This window comes from Octodon degus, unplaced genomic scaffold, assembly GCF_000260255.1.
Source record: "Octodon degus isolate 3935 unplaced genomic scaffold, OctDeg1.0 scaffold00393, whole genome shotgun sequence".
Taxonomy (NCBI): domain Eukaryota; kingdom Metazoa; phylum Chordata; class Mammalia; order Rodentia; family Octodontidae; genus Octodon; species Octodon degus.
In genome coordinates, this window is record NW_004524969.1 from 197,963 (window position 1) to 212,253 (window position 14,291).

At 52.8% G+C, this 14,291-nt stretch overlaps 1 protein-coding gene across 1 annotated transcript in view; it reads right to left on the reverse strand.

The window, feature by feature from the left end:
* Nucleotides 1–2,699: 2,699 nt before the first annotated feature.
* The window catches only part of Cacng7 (calcium voltage-gated channel auxiliary subunit gamma 7), a 19,572-nt gene continuing 7,980 nt past the window's right edge, over nt 2,700–14,291 (reverse strand). The window contains exons 5-6 of the mRNA XM_004648357.2: nt 3,625–3,770; nt 2,700–3,356 (exon numbers count right to left, since the gene is read on the reverse strand). Of these exons, the coding sequence (XP_004648414.1) occupies nt 3,099–3,356; nt 3,625–3,770 (404 nt within the window). The 3' untranslated portion in view covers nt 2,700–3,098. The remainder of the gene's footprint in view (nt 3,357–3,624; nt 3,771–14,291) is intronic.

A 14,291-nucleotide genomic window follows, 5' to 3' on the forward strand; every position in this document is an offset into this window, starting at 1 on the left:
CCTATTTTCTTTTAATTTTAAGATACCATCTCCCTAAATTGCCCAGACTATGCTAGAACTTTCAATCCTCCTGCCTGGGCCTCCTGAGTGCTGGGATTACAGGCATGTGCAACCAACTGCACCTGGTCGGTATTTTTAAAAAAACATAAACTTCAGAAATTTAGGTTGTTAAAATTTCTGAAAACATCAGCAAATATGCAACACTTAGATAACTACCTCCCATGCTGCTGGCAAGGCAGACAGCACCAATTGATCAATGTGGCAGGCAGCACCAATCGATAGGGACGTCCCTTCCTGCTGAACAAAGCTTCAGCACCCTCCTAACACAGTTCCAAGCAGCCAGTGTGAATCAATTACTTATAACAAAAAGAAGCTGAAACATTTGCCATTGCAAATCTCAAGGGTGACCTTCAGAAATCCCTGGAATCATAGAAAATGACTCAGAATACTACCCTCAGGGAGTCCAGCCCTGCTGAGTATGAATTCTCTCCTGCGAACCTACCCACACCACCCTCCTCCTTGTTCCAGAGGGATTAGAAATCCTTCTAAACCACCCTCCTTTTTTCCCCCCAGAGAGAAAACTGCAGCCCCAGAGTTTAGAAGACTTGCTCAAGGTCACAGAATAAGTAAGCATGAGATCTGTCACAGTAAAATATAGCAGCTAGCGAAGCTGACTCCGGGCCCAGGGAATGGAGTGTTTGGTACCTTACCAGCTGGGTGACCTCACTCTGCGCCTCAGTTGTCTCATCCACAAATTGGGCTGCTTGATTCCTAGGGGGCTTCTGTCCATCTGGGTGGCTGTAGTGGAAACACTTCCAGCCCGGGGTGTGGCTTTGCCCTTTGCTCTTCCTTGCCCTCCAGGGGATAAGTGGACCTAGACAAGGGCCAGTGGGGGCGGGTGGGGGGTAGGTTCTGCCCTTCCTTCCCAGCACCTCAAGAATCAGTTCCCAGGGGCCAGGGAGATAACCCAGTAGAATAAGTGCTTGCCTGGCAAGCGCAAGGTCCTGAGTTCAATCCCCCACTCTGTGTAGAGGCTGAGGGCTCCTCCCAGCCCTGCAAAATAAACAAATCAGTAAGAATAAAAAGAGTCTCTCATGAGCAGGCTTATAAAACTTCTGGGCTCGTGCGGATGTCTTGATGCCGCCCGCGGGAGGGTGAGAGCCGAGACCCCAAACCCTCTTTCCCAGCCGCCCTCCCTCCTTCCGGGACAGGCCCTGTGGGTGTCGGAGGGGATCTTGTTGAGAAGGACACCGTCTGGCGCCGGGTAATCGTGCAGCAAATGGCAGCAGTTGTTCCTCCACAGGCGACAGAGGGGAGCCGGAGGCAGACCTGCTGCTCGGAGCCCGAAGCGCGCGTCTGGAACCCGGCTGCCCGGCAGCCGAGGCTGTGGGTTCGGCGCGTGGGATGCGAACCAGTCCTCTGCCTCTCTGCACCAGGGGCACAGGTCCAGCAGGGGAGGGGTGCAAGGACCCAGACGGGTAGTCCAGCGACAGCTCCCCCCGCCGCAGGGCATTGTAACCCACATCGATGCCAACAAATGAGGAAATAAATCCAGCCGGGCCCGGGCAGAGCTCAGTGAAGCACTGAATAGTCTGTGATAGGCAGAGCGCATTGTCGCTGCCCCAGCTGGTGCGCAGTTCTTTAGAAAGCGCCCCGAAACCGCACATTCTTCTGCAGCATTTTAAGTCGCCCCCGGAGTGGGGAGACCTGGGGACTCATGTATCCAGCCCCGCCCTCCGGCCAGGAGGAGAAGTGTTTGAAATAAAGTTTATTGAAGTTTCTGTCGGTATTTACATATGATACACGGTAAATAACAGAGCCAGGCCCCCCGCCCCCCTCCCCCCAGCCTCGTTAAAAATCGCTGCGCGAGACGGGTTAACTGCTGCCCCCAGATGCAGACTAAAAGCCCCGGCCCCCGCCCTCCCCCCCACCCCGGGGCCCCTCTGCTTCCGTGTACAGCGCTGTGCTACTCGCGCGTCCTGGACGGGGAGGGCGACGGCCTGGGGACCTCCCTTCCCCCCACCTGTCCGACGGGCGCGTGGGGGCTGAGATGGAAGAGATGGAGGGGAAGAGCGATGCCAAAAAATGGAAGACTGAGGCGAGGGGGCGAGGACCCCCGCTACTGCCCCTCCCTCCCCCGACGGGGCCTCGAGGGGGGAGGGGCGGGCAAGGCACCCCGGGACGCAGCCTCACCCTTGCGGCACGGGCTGGTGCTCCAGGGCTGCAGACCCGTGGGCGCAGGAAGAAGGGAGCGTGGGGAGAGGAGCCGGGTCCGGGATAGAGGTGAACATGAAGTGTCCCAGGAGAGCGAGGGGGGCCCAGCCCAGCCTCTCCTAGGACTGCACCCCATTAAACCAGCACCCACGGCAGGCGCTGCTGTGCCACAAGGAAGGGGACAAAGGGGTGAAGGGGAGAAGGCGATCGGCATTCCGGGCGGCTGCCAACCGCACTCTCGAGCCTAGCACCCAGCGGGTGAGCGGGACGTTAAGCAGGACGTTAACGCGCTGCTGGGCCCGGGCAACACGTGGACTGGGAGGTACGTACTGCCAGAAGGGGGGGGTTGCGAAGGGGAGGGGTAAATGGAAGGGACCAAGGAGATTGGGAAAGGCGCAGGACTACTGAACTGAGGTGGTGATGGGGCAGTGCAGCACCTCTGAGGGGGAGGAGCTATTGAAATAAGGGTGGTGGGCGTGGGGGGAGGAACTATTGAAATTGGGTAGTGGATGCTGCTTAGTGATGGGGCAGGGCAACATCTTGAGCTATTGAAATTGGTTGGTGGGTGTAGCCCAGCTATGCAACAGTGTAGCCCTCCCCAAAGGGGAGGAGCTATTAAAATGAGGGATGGTGGGCTTGGCCTAAGGTAATGAGCGGGCGGCACCCTCCATAGAGCTACGGAAATGAGTTGTGGGAGTGGCCCGCAGTTGTGGGGGCGCAGCATCCTCGAGAGGGCAGAATTACTCCAATGAGAGCTGGTGGGCGTGGCCCGCCTGATGAGGCTGCTAGGCGCCCCTCGCGGCCGAGGTCGGTGGGAGCGAGGGGTTGCAGAGCTGGGAGGAAGAGGAAGGCGAGGGTCAGCAGAGTGCGGCCCCACGCCGGCCTCAGCAGGGCGAGGTGGAGATGTGCAGGTGGTCCGGGTACTTGATGGCTGGGGGATAGTTCTGTGTCATCTGGATGGAGACGTCGCTGGAGATGTCCGAGGGGCTGCGGCCTCGGCGCCAGGCCTCGGGCTGCAGGAACTGGCCCGAGTAGTCGGAGCAGTCGCTGAGGCGAGGGCGGTAGAAGGCCGGGTGCGGGCGGTACATCTCCTCCTCGGCGTAGCGCTTGGTGAACAGGTACACCGACATCACGCCGGCCCCCTAGGGCGCAGGGCAAGGGCACGTTGCCAGTCACCCCGGAGCCGAGAAAGCAGGGCGCCCCCAGCACACAGGGCTTCTAGTCTCCAGCCCCCTCTTCCTCTAGGACCCCAGGAGTTGGAGCTCCGGCCCCCACCTATCTGGGGCTCAGGGGTTAGAGCCTCAGCTTCAACTTCGCGCGCCCGTAACCCAGAGCCGGCCCGCCCTACTCCTCCCGAGCAGGGAGCCAGCCCCTCCCCTTCCAAACGCGAGGCGAGGCCCAGGACTTCACCTCTTTGAGCAGGAAGGAGGAGGCAGCGAAGGCAAAAGACCACCCGTAGCGATAATGAAAATACTGCTCCGAGCTGCTGGGCCTGTTCATGACCTCGTCATTGATGCTGGAGATGTAAAGAACTAAGCCCACCACCAAGGAGAGGCCTGGGGGAACAGAGTGGAAACAGAGGGGTGCCCCCCCGGATTTAAGAAGGGGGCCCCGACCTAGTCCACTGCCCTCCCCGCCTCCTCCTGCCCAGACAGAATTGGTCTGTCCATGTGGCTGTAAGGTGGGCAGCAGCCACAGAAACCTGGCTGGAGAGAGTGGGTTTCGGAGCCACTCTGCAGGGCCAGGCCTCCACGAAAAGGCCCCAGGGAGCTTTGTGCATACAGCAACCCACTCGAAACACACAGCAACGCTGAGGGAACTCATGCTATCTCCTCATGGGGCTGGGGAAACAAAGGCACAGGGAGAGGGTGGGAGGACAGCGCGGCGCAAGGCAGTCATTATCTTCTCAGGGTGACCTGGGAGAGGGATGTCGCTGGCCCTAACATGCACCAACTGGTGTGTATCGGCTCCAGAATTCTAAGAAGAGTGGCGTGTGCCTCACACACCCAGGACAAACCCGAGTCCCTTCCACTGTCTGCCGCAAGTGCACTTCCTGTCTCCCAGTGGTTCCCCAGCAAGGCCCCGCTTTTCATCATTAAAGGGCTGGAAGATGTATCACAGGAAGAATCATGTTTTGCGGCCTGTAGACAGTCTATGAATCTCACTTGTCAATTTCTCAAAACGGTAAAGGCAGGATTACCACATGACCTGGCAATTCCACATCTAGCTCCACACTCAAAGAGACCCAAGAAGAGGTGTTCACGCTCAAGTGTGTACACGGAAAAGAGAATGTGCACATCACTGCTCATGACAGCCAAAAGTATTAACGACCCAAACATGCTCCTGCGGATGGAGGCAGGATAAAAGAAACATGCTCTACAAATGAGGAGTATTCTACAGCCAGCAAAGGGAGTAAAGACTGACTTACGCTACACAGGATGGATCTAAAAATTGTGCTCAGTGAACAAAGACAAAGGATCACAGATGATGTGACTCTGTTGTAGTGAAGCAACCCATATAATGGAAAAGGTGGGGACAGGAAGTTGATGAGCAGTGGCCAGTGGGAGGAAGGATGCGTGTGGCCGGGCTGCTGCGGAAGGAGTGGTTTTTCGGGGGGCGGGGGGTGTTGACTGTGCAATTAGCTAAGGAGAAGTATGCACAGCGCTGTGAAGCTACTAGGAGCCACTGGGTTCTGTGCACCATGCAATCTGTGAATTATATGTTAAATTTTAAAAGTACATGAGGGGCTGGTGAGATGGCTCAGTGGTCTAAAGCACCTACTTAGAACAAGCTTAGCAAAGCACAAGGACCGCAGTTCAATCCCCCAGCACCACATGCCAGCCAGCCCCGCCCCCTGGTGGGCTGAGCTGGCCACACACAAAATAAATAAATAAATAAATAAATAAATAAAATAAATTAGTCAAAGGGTCAGCCAGCATGCCTGTAATCTCAGTGCTTGGGAGGCTGAAAACAGGAGGGTCGCTGTGAGTCTGATCTCTGTAGTGAGACCCTGTAGACCTGTACTAATTATAAAAACAAAAACAAAGTGAACTCAAAACCAGCCTGAACTGCATAGCAAGACCTTGTCTGAAAATAAACAATCAGTTCACTAAAACGATGCTAAACTACACAAAGCCCCCTCTGTCAAGCTAAGCGCGGTACCAATGGCAACTGTGGAGACGCCATTCCACAGTGACCGAAAGGTCTAGGGTGGGCTGGGAGATGGCTCCGTGGAATAAGTGCTTCCCTGGCAAGCACAAGGGCCTGAGTTCAATCCCTGGTTCCGCCAAAAAAAACCCCAAAAAAACCCAAAAGGTCTAGGGTTCCAAACCATCACCAGTGTGCTCCGTCAAGGCTGGGAGAGGCTGCCCTCTGTACCGCAGGTGGGAGGCAGGAGGCCCCAGAGAGGGCCCCAGAGAGGGGGTGCTGGCATCCTGCAGAAGCCCAGCCCACGTGTGAATTCCCCTGGGAGTGTAAGGCTACTTCTGCTTCACCAGGAGCGACAGGCTGCAGGGCCCGATGCCCTTGAGGAGCAAGGAGGGGGGTCTGGGGCACATTTGGGCACCAGGGCCCGTGCACTGCAGCCTGAGAGCCAGACACAGCCGGGTGACCGCTGTAGAGGTCCTCGCCATCACCAAAGAGTCACGTGCAAAAGATCACTCAGTATGCTCTTTTTTTGAGACAGTTTCTCTCATGTAGGCCAGCCTGGCCTCAATAGGTAATGATCCTCCTGCCTCAGCCTCACGGCCGGAGAGGTAACAGGTGTGTGCCACCACAGTGGGGTCTGGATGCGGCCTTTCCGGCAGGAAGCGTGTATAAAAATATACAACACATCTGCTTATTTTTGCAAGGAAAAGAAACAGATGTGGCTGGTTGTCTTTAGGAGGCAGGTGTGAACAAGGACAAGATGGGACTATTTATTTTTATATGGGCTGGATAAATAACATGGAGGGGGACTAAGAGTACAACCAGATGTGGCGGCACGCGCTTGTCAGCCTGGCTCTCAGGAGCCAGCCTGGGCTACATAGTGAGACCCTACCTCAAAAATAAAATACAGGGCCGGGGAGATGGCTCAGTGGAATAAGCGCTTCCCTGGCAAGCGCAAGGGCCTGAGTTCCATCCCCGGTTCTGAAAAAAATAAAATAAAATACAAACAAATAAATGATTCTACTTTTACGTCAGATCTGATCCCAGGGGTGGGACATGATCCCACCGACTCTGAGCACAGTGTTTGGACTATGCAGCTCCACTTACAGACCTGCAGAGAAATCTTGCCACTCACTTAGAGGCTTGTGTCGGGAGCGGTCTATGGGCAGCATGCTGTCCTGAGATTATTTCATGAGATTGAGCAAACTGCTAAAGATCCTGCCACCTTGGGGCGCTGGGCTTTCTCACTCTGCAGGAAGAGAGGTAGAAGGAACAGGCTGAGGGCATGGGGTGCATCCCCGTAACCCCAGTGCGCAGGAGGCTGAGGCAGGAGGACTGCCGAGCGTGCAGGGCCAGCCTGAGCTATTTATTAAGACCCTGTCTCAAAACAGACAAAAGGGCTGGTGAGATGGCTCAGTGGTCTAAAGCACCTACTTAGAATAAGCTAAGCTAAGCAAAGCACAAGGACCGCGGTTCAATCCCCAGCACCACATGCCAGCCAGGCCCGCCCCCTGGTGGGCTGAGCTGGCCACACACAGACAATAAATAAATAAATATTAAAAAAAAAAATAGACAAAAATGTTGAGGGCAGATGGACAAAGGACACTGGAGCTAGTCTCCTGGCGGGCAGCTTGAGGGCACCCCCAAATCAGCCATCCGAGTGAAAGCGTGTTACAGACCCATGTTTAAAAGCGGGCGAGTCCACACTGCTACTTGCTAAAGTGAAGATACTAATGGGAGCAAAGGCAGTTTGTTTCCCAGTGGAGGATCTGCCTGCGGGGATGGATGAGTCAGCAGCAGAGGCAGCCTGGCCCTGGCAGTGATGTCAGAGCGGGAGTCACCAGGATGTCAGGCTGGGGGTGACCCCAGGATGGAATGATACCTTCTCCCTAAAGGCCATCTTCTCATTAAAATGAATTTTTTTAATGAATTTTTAAAAGCTCATTAAAATGAATAAAAAAGTAAAACAAAATAAAGGTCATCTCCGCAATCCACTGGTCCCTACCTGTCCCCCAGTGACAACTGACAGGCTGCTGCTGATGGTGCAGAACTTACACGCTGTAGCAGACAAGGCAAGGTGGGACAGCAATGGCGGTGCTCCCCCCAAGCAGCGAGGCAAATGTCAAATAAGAAAGGGAGAGGGAGGAGGAGGAGGGGAGAGGGAGGAGACGAGGAGGAGGAAGAGGAGGGGGAAGAGGAAGGGGAAGCAAGGGCTGCAGACAGTGTGGGATGCAGGGAGGAAAGCGGTCACCGCTGGCTCTGAGACCCAGGACAGGCACCAGGTATGATGTCCGGAGCACAGGGCGACTCTGGGCCCAGCAGGGGGTGCTCAAAAGCAGGCACGGGCTCAGCAGCTCCAAGGGGCCCCGGAGGTGGGAACTGTGAGCTAAGGCGGCCAGCAGGGGACAGGCCAGGTGAGGGAGGAGCGATGCTCAGATCCTCCTAGAGGGGTATGGAGGAAAGCTAGGACCTGGGTGGCTCCAGGGCCAGCTCTCCTGTTCCAAGTCTCCCTGGATCACGGGAGAACATCCTGACCTGTCTATCCGTGATGTTATTTAGTATTACTTTTTTTTTTTTTTTTTTTTTGTATTTTAGGGAAGTGTCTACAAGGTCTTCAGGGTCTCACTACTAGATCGGACTCGTAGGGAGCTGTCTATTGACAGCCTCCCAAGAGATGGGATTACAGGTGCGCCCCGCCACGTCCAGTCTCAATTGCGGTCCCAGCGTGCCCCGGGGGTGGGACCAGCGAGGCAGGCCCAGGATCCAACCCCCGGCCCCTGCACCTACTTGCCCGCGCTTTAATACGCTGAGCTATTTGGCTGGCCCATGTCGGTGATGTTAGATACAGGAGAGGGGACAGACGGCTCCAGAGGGAAGGGAAACTGTCGCTGCTGCCCAGGTCTGGGGCAACTAGACAGTCAGACCGGGATGAAGACGGTGGGTTTTCTTGTCTGTGAAGCATTGCAGCCTGTATGCAGCTACACAGCTTGCTCTTTTGAAAGAGAAACATACAAGGAGACCAAAGAGACGGAGTAGGAGGTACAAAGCAAGATCCCATAATGTACTGTCAACTGGAAAGCGACGAGCAAAGACAGCGCTGGGGTAAGAGGTGCAACTTGCGGGCACTGTGACATAGGAGCCGCGGTCCCCCACTGACGCGGAGGGCTACGTGCAGACACCCTCACTATCCGCGAAAATCAGCAAGGTAGCGACCTTATATTTATTTTAGTATATTTTAAGGCTTTATAAACTCTTCCCAGGGCCGGGGAGATGGCTCAGTAGAACAAGCGCTTTCCAGGCAAGGGCAAGGGCCTGAGTTCAATCCCCGGTTCCGAGAAAAAAAAAGAAAAAAGAAAAAAGAAAAAAGAAAGAACTCTTCCCACACTTTTTTTCTTTTTAATGTACTTGGTACAGTTTCACTATGCAGCTGGGACCCATAGTGATCGTAGTTTCAGCCTCCCCAGCGCTGGGATTTCAGGCACATGCCACCAGCCCTGGCCTCGGTGGCAGGCTCAGTGCGCCTGGGAGCAGGTCAGTGCAGCGTGAGGGCCTGGGGACAAACCTGTCCCTGTGCTTGCCTACGCAGGCACCTGGTCAGCTAAGCTATCTCACTGGCCCTCCCACACTTTTAGAAACACTTCTAACGTTCTTAACCATTTTCTAAACTCATAGATCTGTGGGGTTGTTTGTTTTTGTTTTTGTTTCTTTCTTTTTTTTTTTTTTTTGCAGAACCGGGGATTGAACTGAGGCCCTTGTGCTTGCCAGGGAAGTGCTTATTCCACTGAGCCATCTCCCTGGCTCCCCTATGTATTTTTTTTTAAAGAAGGATTTTTTTTTGGCGGGGGAGGCTGGCTCAGACTGCCTTAGGGCAAGTCTGGTGCAGCATGCGGTACTGGGGATCGAACCGTGCTCCCCTGCGCTTCACTGAGTTTGTCCATGCAGGCACTTTAGACAACTTAGCTAACCTGCAAGGCCCCAAACCTATGTAATTTTAACAACATACATATACTGCATAGTACTGCAAAATCAAGAGATATAGCTAAAAATCCATGATAAATAATGTAGATTAATATTTTTTTTAAACCCGCAAAAGAGTAAGCCTGTGAAAGTTGAACCAAAAAATGGCGAGGGATTACTGTACAGGGCTTTACTATGCCTTCTAAACTTGATTTTTGCGCTGTGGTACAGTAACAAAGTGGCTTGGACACTCGCTGAGCCAACTGGGGGAAGTGTTTGCAAACATCCTGGTAGTCTGTGTGTGTGTGTGTACGCACACACACATGCATGCAAGCATATGCAAATGTGTTCAATATGTAGAATGCACATGTGTGTACACATCTGTAAATATATATGTACTGTATAGACAGTGAACATGTGGCAAACTGTAACAAACCAGTCCAGGTGGATGACATCTAAGAGTTCATTCATTGTTTTTGCAATTTTTTGCTACCTGTACATTTTTTCTAAAATACAACAAAAGGGCTGGGGAGATGGCTCAGTGGAATAAGTGCTTCCCTGGCAAGCGCAAGGGCCTGAGTTCAATCCCCAGTTCCGCAAAAAAATAAATAAATAAATAAATAAATAAAATAAAATACAACAAATATCCCCAGAGATGTTTACCAAGGTGCCCAGAGCTGCCCGGCCCAAGTAGAGCTGCAAAAGCCCACCAGTAAGGGACACTCCACTCAGTGTCACCTTGGCCAAGGGTCTGACTGCCACACCCAGAGCCACGTGTATCTTCCTACAAGTCACCCTGGCACCTCTGGCTTTTCCTGCCCACTGTTTGTACCTAAATGTCAGTGAGCCCTGGTGCAGACCTCACTTCCGGTTACAGGAAACAGGCAAGGAAGTGATCAAACCATTGAGGGGGGCGGTTTCTACAGCTCTGAGGCTCTGCTCTCAGCTGTCTCCTGGTGTCATGCAGGTGAGGGACAGCACCCAGGTGAGGGCCAATACTGCCTACCCACAAAGCCAAGGGGAGGAAGAGACCAGACCCGGCTGCACCCCGACCCTGGTGACAGCCAATGTGGAAACCATGCTGCGCAGAAAACAGCCCTGCTGGAGAAACTGCAGAGCACAGCACCCCACCCCGCAAATGCCCGGATTTTCCCAACACATCAATTAAGAACCGTAAGAAGAGGGCCAGCCAAATAGCTCAGTAGATTAAAGCACCTGCTTAGGCAGACGAAGGGGCCAGGGTGACCAGGGTCCCCAGGCCCGCCGAGCCAGCTCTGCCCTGGGGCGCACTGAGTTGGTGATTGAGACTGGGCATGGTGGCGCGTGCCTGTAATCCTAACACTTTGGGAGGCTGTAAACAGGAGAATCACTACAAGTCCAATCTAGTAGTGAGACCCTGAACACCCTGTAGACCCTTCCATAAAATACAAAAAACAAAATAAAACAAAACAAAAAAACACAAGAAGGACTGTCTGAGATTGAAGGCAGCTTCAGAGATCTATCACACTGATACACATGTGAAATGTGGATTCTGAGCGGCAACCCACTAAGTGTCAAGATGCATTCAGGAGACAGGCGGGCAGACAGAACACTAAGTGGGTATCAGAGGCTACGAAGTAACGATCCCGAGTTTTGCGAGCGCCATAGTGGCGAGATGCTGTAGTAAATAAAAGAGTACTTCCAACTTGGAGAGCTGCTGAAATATTTGTGGACGAAACAAGTTGATGTCTGGGGCTGGCTCTAAAATAAGGCAGCGAAGTACAGGAAGGGGACATGGGTGTGTGACTAAATAAAGAGCCGCCATATGTTGGGGACGGCTGGAACGAGGGAAGGGTGCATGGGATTCCCTACACTCTTCCTTCTGTATTTGCAGGGTGAAATGCATTTTAAAAAGTCAAGGTTGTAAAAATATATACATAGAGTGGTAGGACTCATCTAGACTACAAGGGACTCAGGAATCAACGCCACGAGTGAACCCTGACTCCACCCTGGCTCTGGGGTGAACAAGAGACTTTTTTTTCCTTCCTTCCTTCCTCTTTCTCCTTTCTTTCTTTTTTTTTCGGAACCGGGGATTGAACTCAGATCCTTGTGCTTGCCAGGCAAGCGCTTATTCTACTGAGCCATCTCCCCAGCCCCTCTCCTTTCTTCTTCCTCTTCCCCCCTCCCTCTCTCTCCATCCCAGCAGAAAGATGGAGCAAGGGGCTTGCATATGCTAGAAAAGTGCTTTAGCAGCGTCTGTATTCATGAAAGACTCAAACTAACATTTTAATTTTTTTTTTTTTTTTTTTTTTGGTGGAACCAGGGATTGAACTCAGACCCTTACGCTTGCCAGGGAAGCGCTTATTCTACTGAGCCATCTCCCCGGCCTTAATTTTTTGAGACAGGGTCTCATTATATGGTTCAGATTGGCCTTGAACTCACTGTGAAGCCCAGGCAGGCTGGGCTCTAACTCAAAGTGATCTCCCAAGTGCTAGGGTTAGGGGCCACCATAGCCAGCCACGCTCATGGTTTTTTTTAAAGAGATGAACTACAGTGGGGTACGGTGGCACATGCCTATAATCACAGCACTTGGGAGGCTAAGACAGGAGGATCCTTGTGAGTTCAAGACCAGTCTGGGCTACAAGGTAAGCTTGAACTACACAGCAACGCCATGTCTCAAAAACACGAAAGAAAGAAAGAAAGAAAGAAAGAAAGAAAGAAAGAAAGAAAGAGATAAACTACAGTGATACCTGCAATTTACTTTCAAAGAACAATGACGCACCACACAAAAAGGTAAGTGTGTGGTATGTGTAAAAAAAGAAAACAGATGAAGTAGAGCCAGAGGATGGATGAGATTAAGAATGCTAGTGTGAAGGCTGGGTGCGGTGGACCACACCTGTGGTTCTAGTACTTAGGAGGCTGCCATAACCTCGAGACCAGCCTGGGCCACAGGGCAAGACACTGTCTCAAAACAACAACAAAAACTCATCCATGGGGGAGAAGGAGAGAGGGAGAAAGAGAACATTTAAAAGTTGGGGTGTAGGGGGGCTGGTGGGTGAGCTCATTGTTTAAAGCACCTTCTTAAGCAAAATCAGTCAGAGGCAAGGGACTTCGGTTCAATCCCCAGCACCACATGCCACACCCGACCCACCCTTAAGGCAGCCTGAGCTAGCCAAAAGAAAAAAAGAATCCTTCTTATGAGATAGCTCAGCGGTCTAAAGCGCCTGCTTAGGGAAGCTTAGGCAGGCACAGGGAATCGCGGTTCAATCCCTGGCACCACAGTCACATCAGCCCTGTCCTCAGGGTGGGCTGAGCTAGCCACAAAAAAAAAAGTTAGGATGTGATTCAGAGGTGTGGGATAAAATTACAGGTCCTTGTCACTCACTTCGTTCCTCTCTGAAGCCCCCAGGAGCCAAGGTCAACTTCTCTGTTCCTGACTCTGCACTGTCCCCTCCCGCCCCACCAGGAAGCAGGGAACCCCCTCGCCAGGTGCAGTCCATGCATCCTGCCGCCGCCTGCATCTGCCACATGCCTGCATCTGCCGCCGCCGGCAGCACGGAACAGGCTCAGCTGATTGGCCGAACGCTCACAGGAACATACCTGTCCCCAAGGCCCATTCTGGGGTCTCCTCTTTATAACCCGCACTAAGGCCCCTTCTCCACCCCTTGCTTCGGACTGCACACTGCTCCTCAGCCTAGCATTCCTTCTTCTTTTTCTGCAGTGCTAAAGAGTGAACTCAGGGCCTCTACGCTAAGCTACATTCCTGTCCCCCCTTGTTTTTTCAATTGATTTTTAATTTTGGTAAAGAGGCTTCTAAAACTGCTAAATTGCAAAACAAAACAAACAAACAAACAAAAAAACCAAAACAAGCAAACAAAAAAAGACAGTAAAAAAAAAAAAAGTGCTAAATTGCCTGAGCTGGACTTGAACTTGGGAGCCTCTGGCCTCAGCTCCCGAGTGCTAGGTTAACAGCTCTGCTATGTCTAGCATCATCTCTAGTACTGGCAGAGGCAAGCCCGCGGCATGCCATTTGGGGCCAGGGACCTGAGGCAGGTCATGGAAGGGGACCAGGGTCACAGAAGGAAGCCCATTAACTGCACTCACTGAGGTCCCAGGTCAGCCTGGGGTCACCTCAGTTCTTTGTCATCAAGGTGTCACCTCATCACGTCTGTTTTGCTCCCTTTGGCTTTTACTTCTTTTTCTGAGAGAGGGCCTTGCCTTGTTGCCCAAGCTGGTCCCGCCTCAGCTGCCGGACTAACGGGTCCACTTCTTGAATCCTTTAGAAATCAAAACTCCTTCTGCAAGCCAGGTGGCGCGGCACACCTGTGATCTGACCCCAGCACTCTGGAGGCTGAGGCGGAAAGGTCTGAACAAGTTTGAGGCCATCCTGGACTACAGCGGTTCTACGGACACAGAGAGAGACCTGGTCTCGAAAAAACAACAAAAATAAAAGAACAATAATAAAAATTTAAAAAATAAAAACTTTGCACCCTGAAGTCCTCCGCCCCAGCTCAGGCCTCATTATGGGTGTATCACGGCTCTAAACGCCTTATCTTCTAACATCAGGGATGGCTCCTCCCCAAAGCCAGAAAAGACTTTTCCTTCATGCTCCACACTCTTCCATAGCCCCCTACTTCCCAGGGGAGAGGGCAGCCCTACCTCAGTCTGACACAAGGCCCTCATCCCCGGGGCCCCCTTCCAACCTAGACAGAGGGCCCACACTCCACATCACAGTTCTACACAAGAAGCTTCTCCACAAGGGAGCCAGGAGCAGGTTTTGAAAAAAAGGAGAATAAAGTGCCTGCAAGGAGGTGCAGGGGCCAGGACTTCAATCCCCGGGCCAGCAGGGCCAGCCCCGCCCCAGGGGCAGGCTGAGATGGCGAACGAAACTGTAATTCCAGGACATGGGAGGCTGTAAACAGGAAAATCACTATGAGTCCAATCTAGTAGCGAGACCCTGAACACCTTGTAGACCCTTCCCTAAAAAATACAAA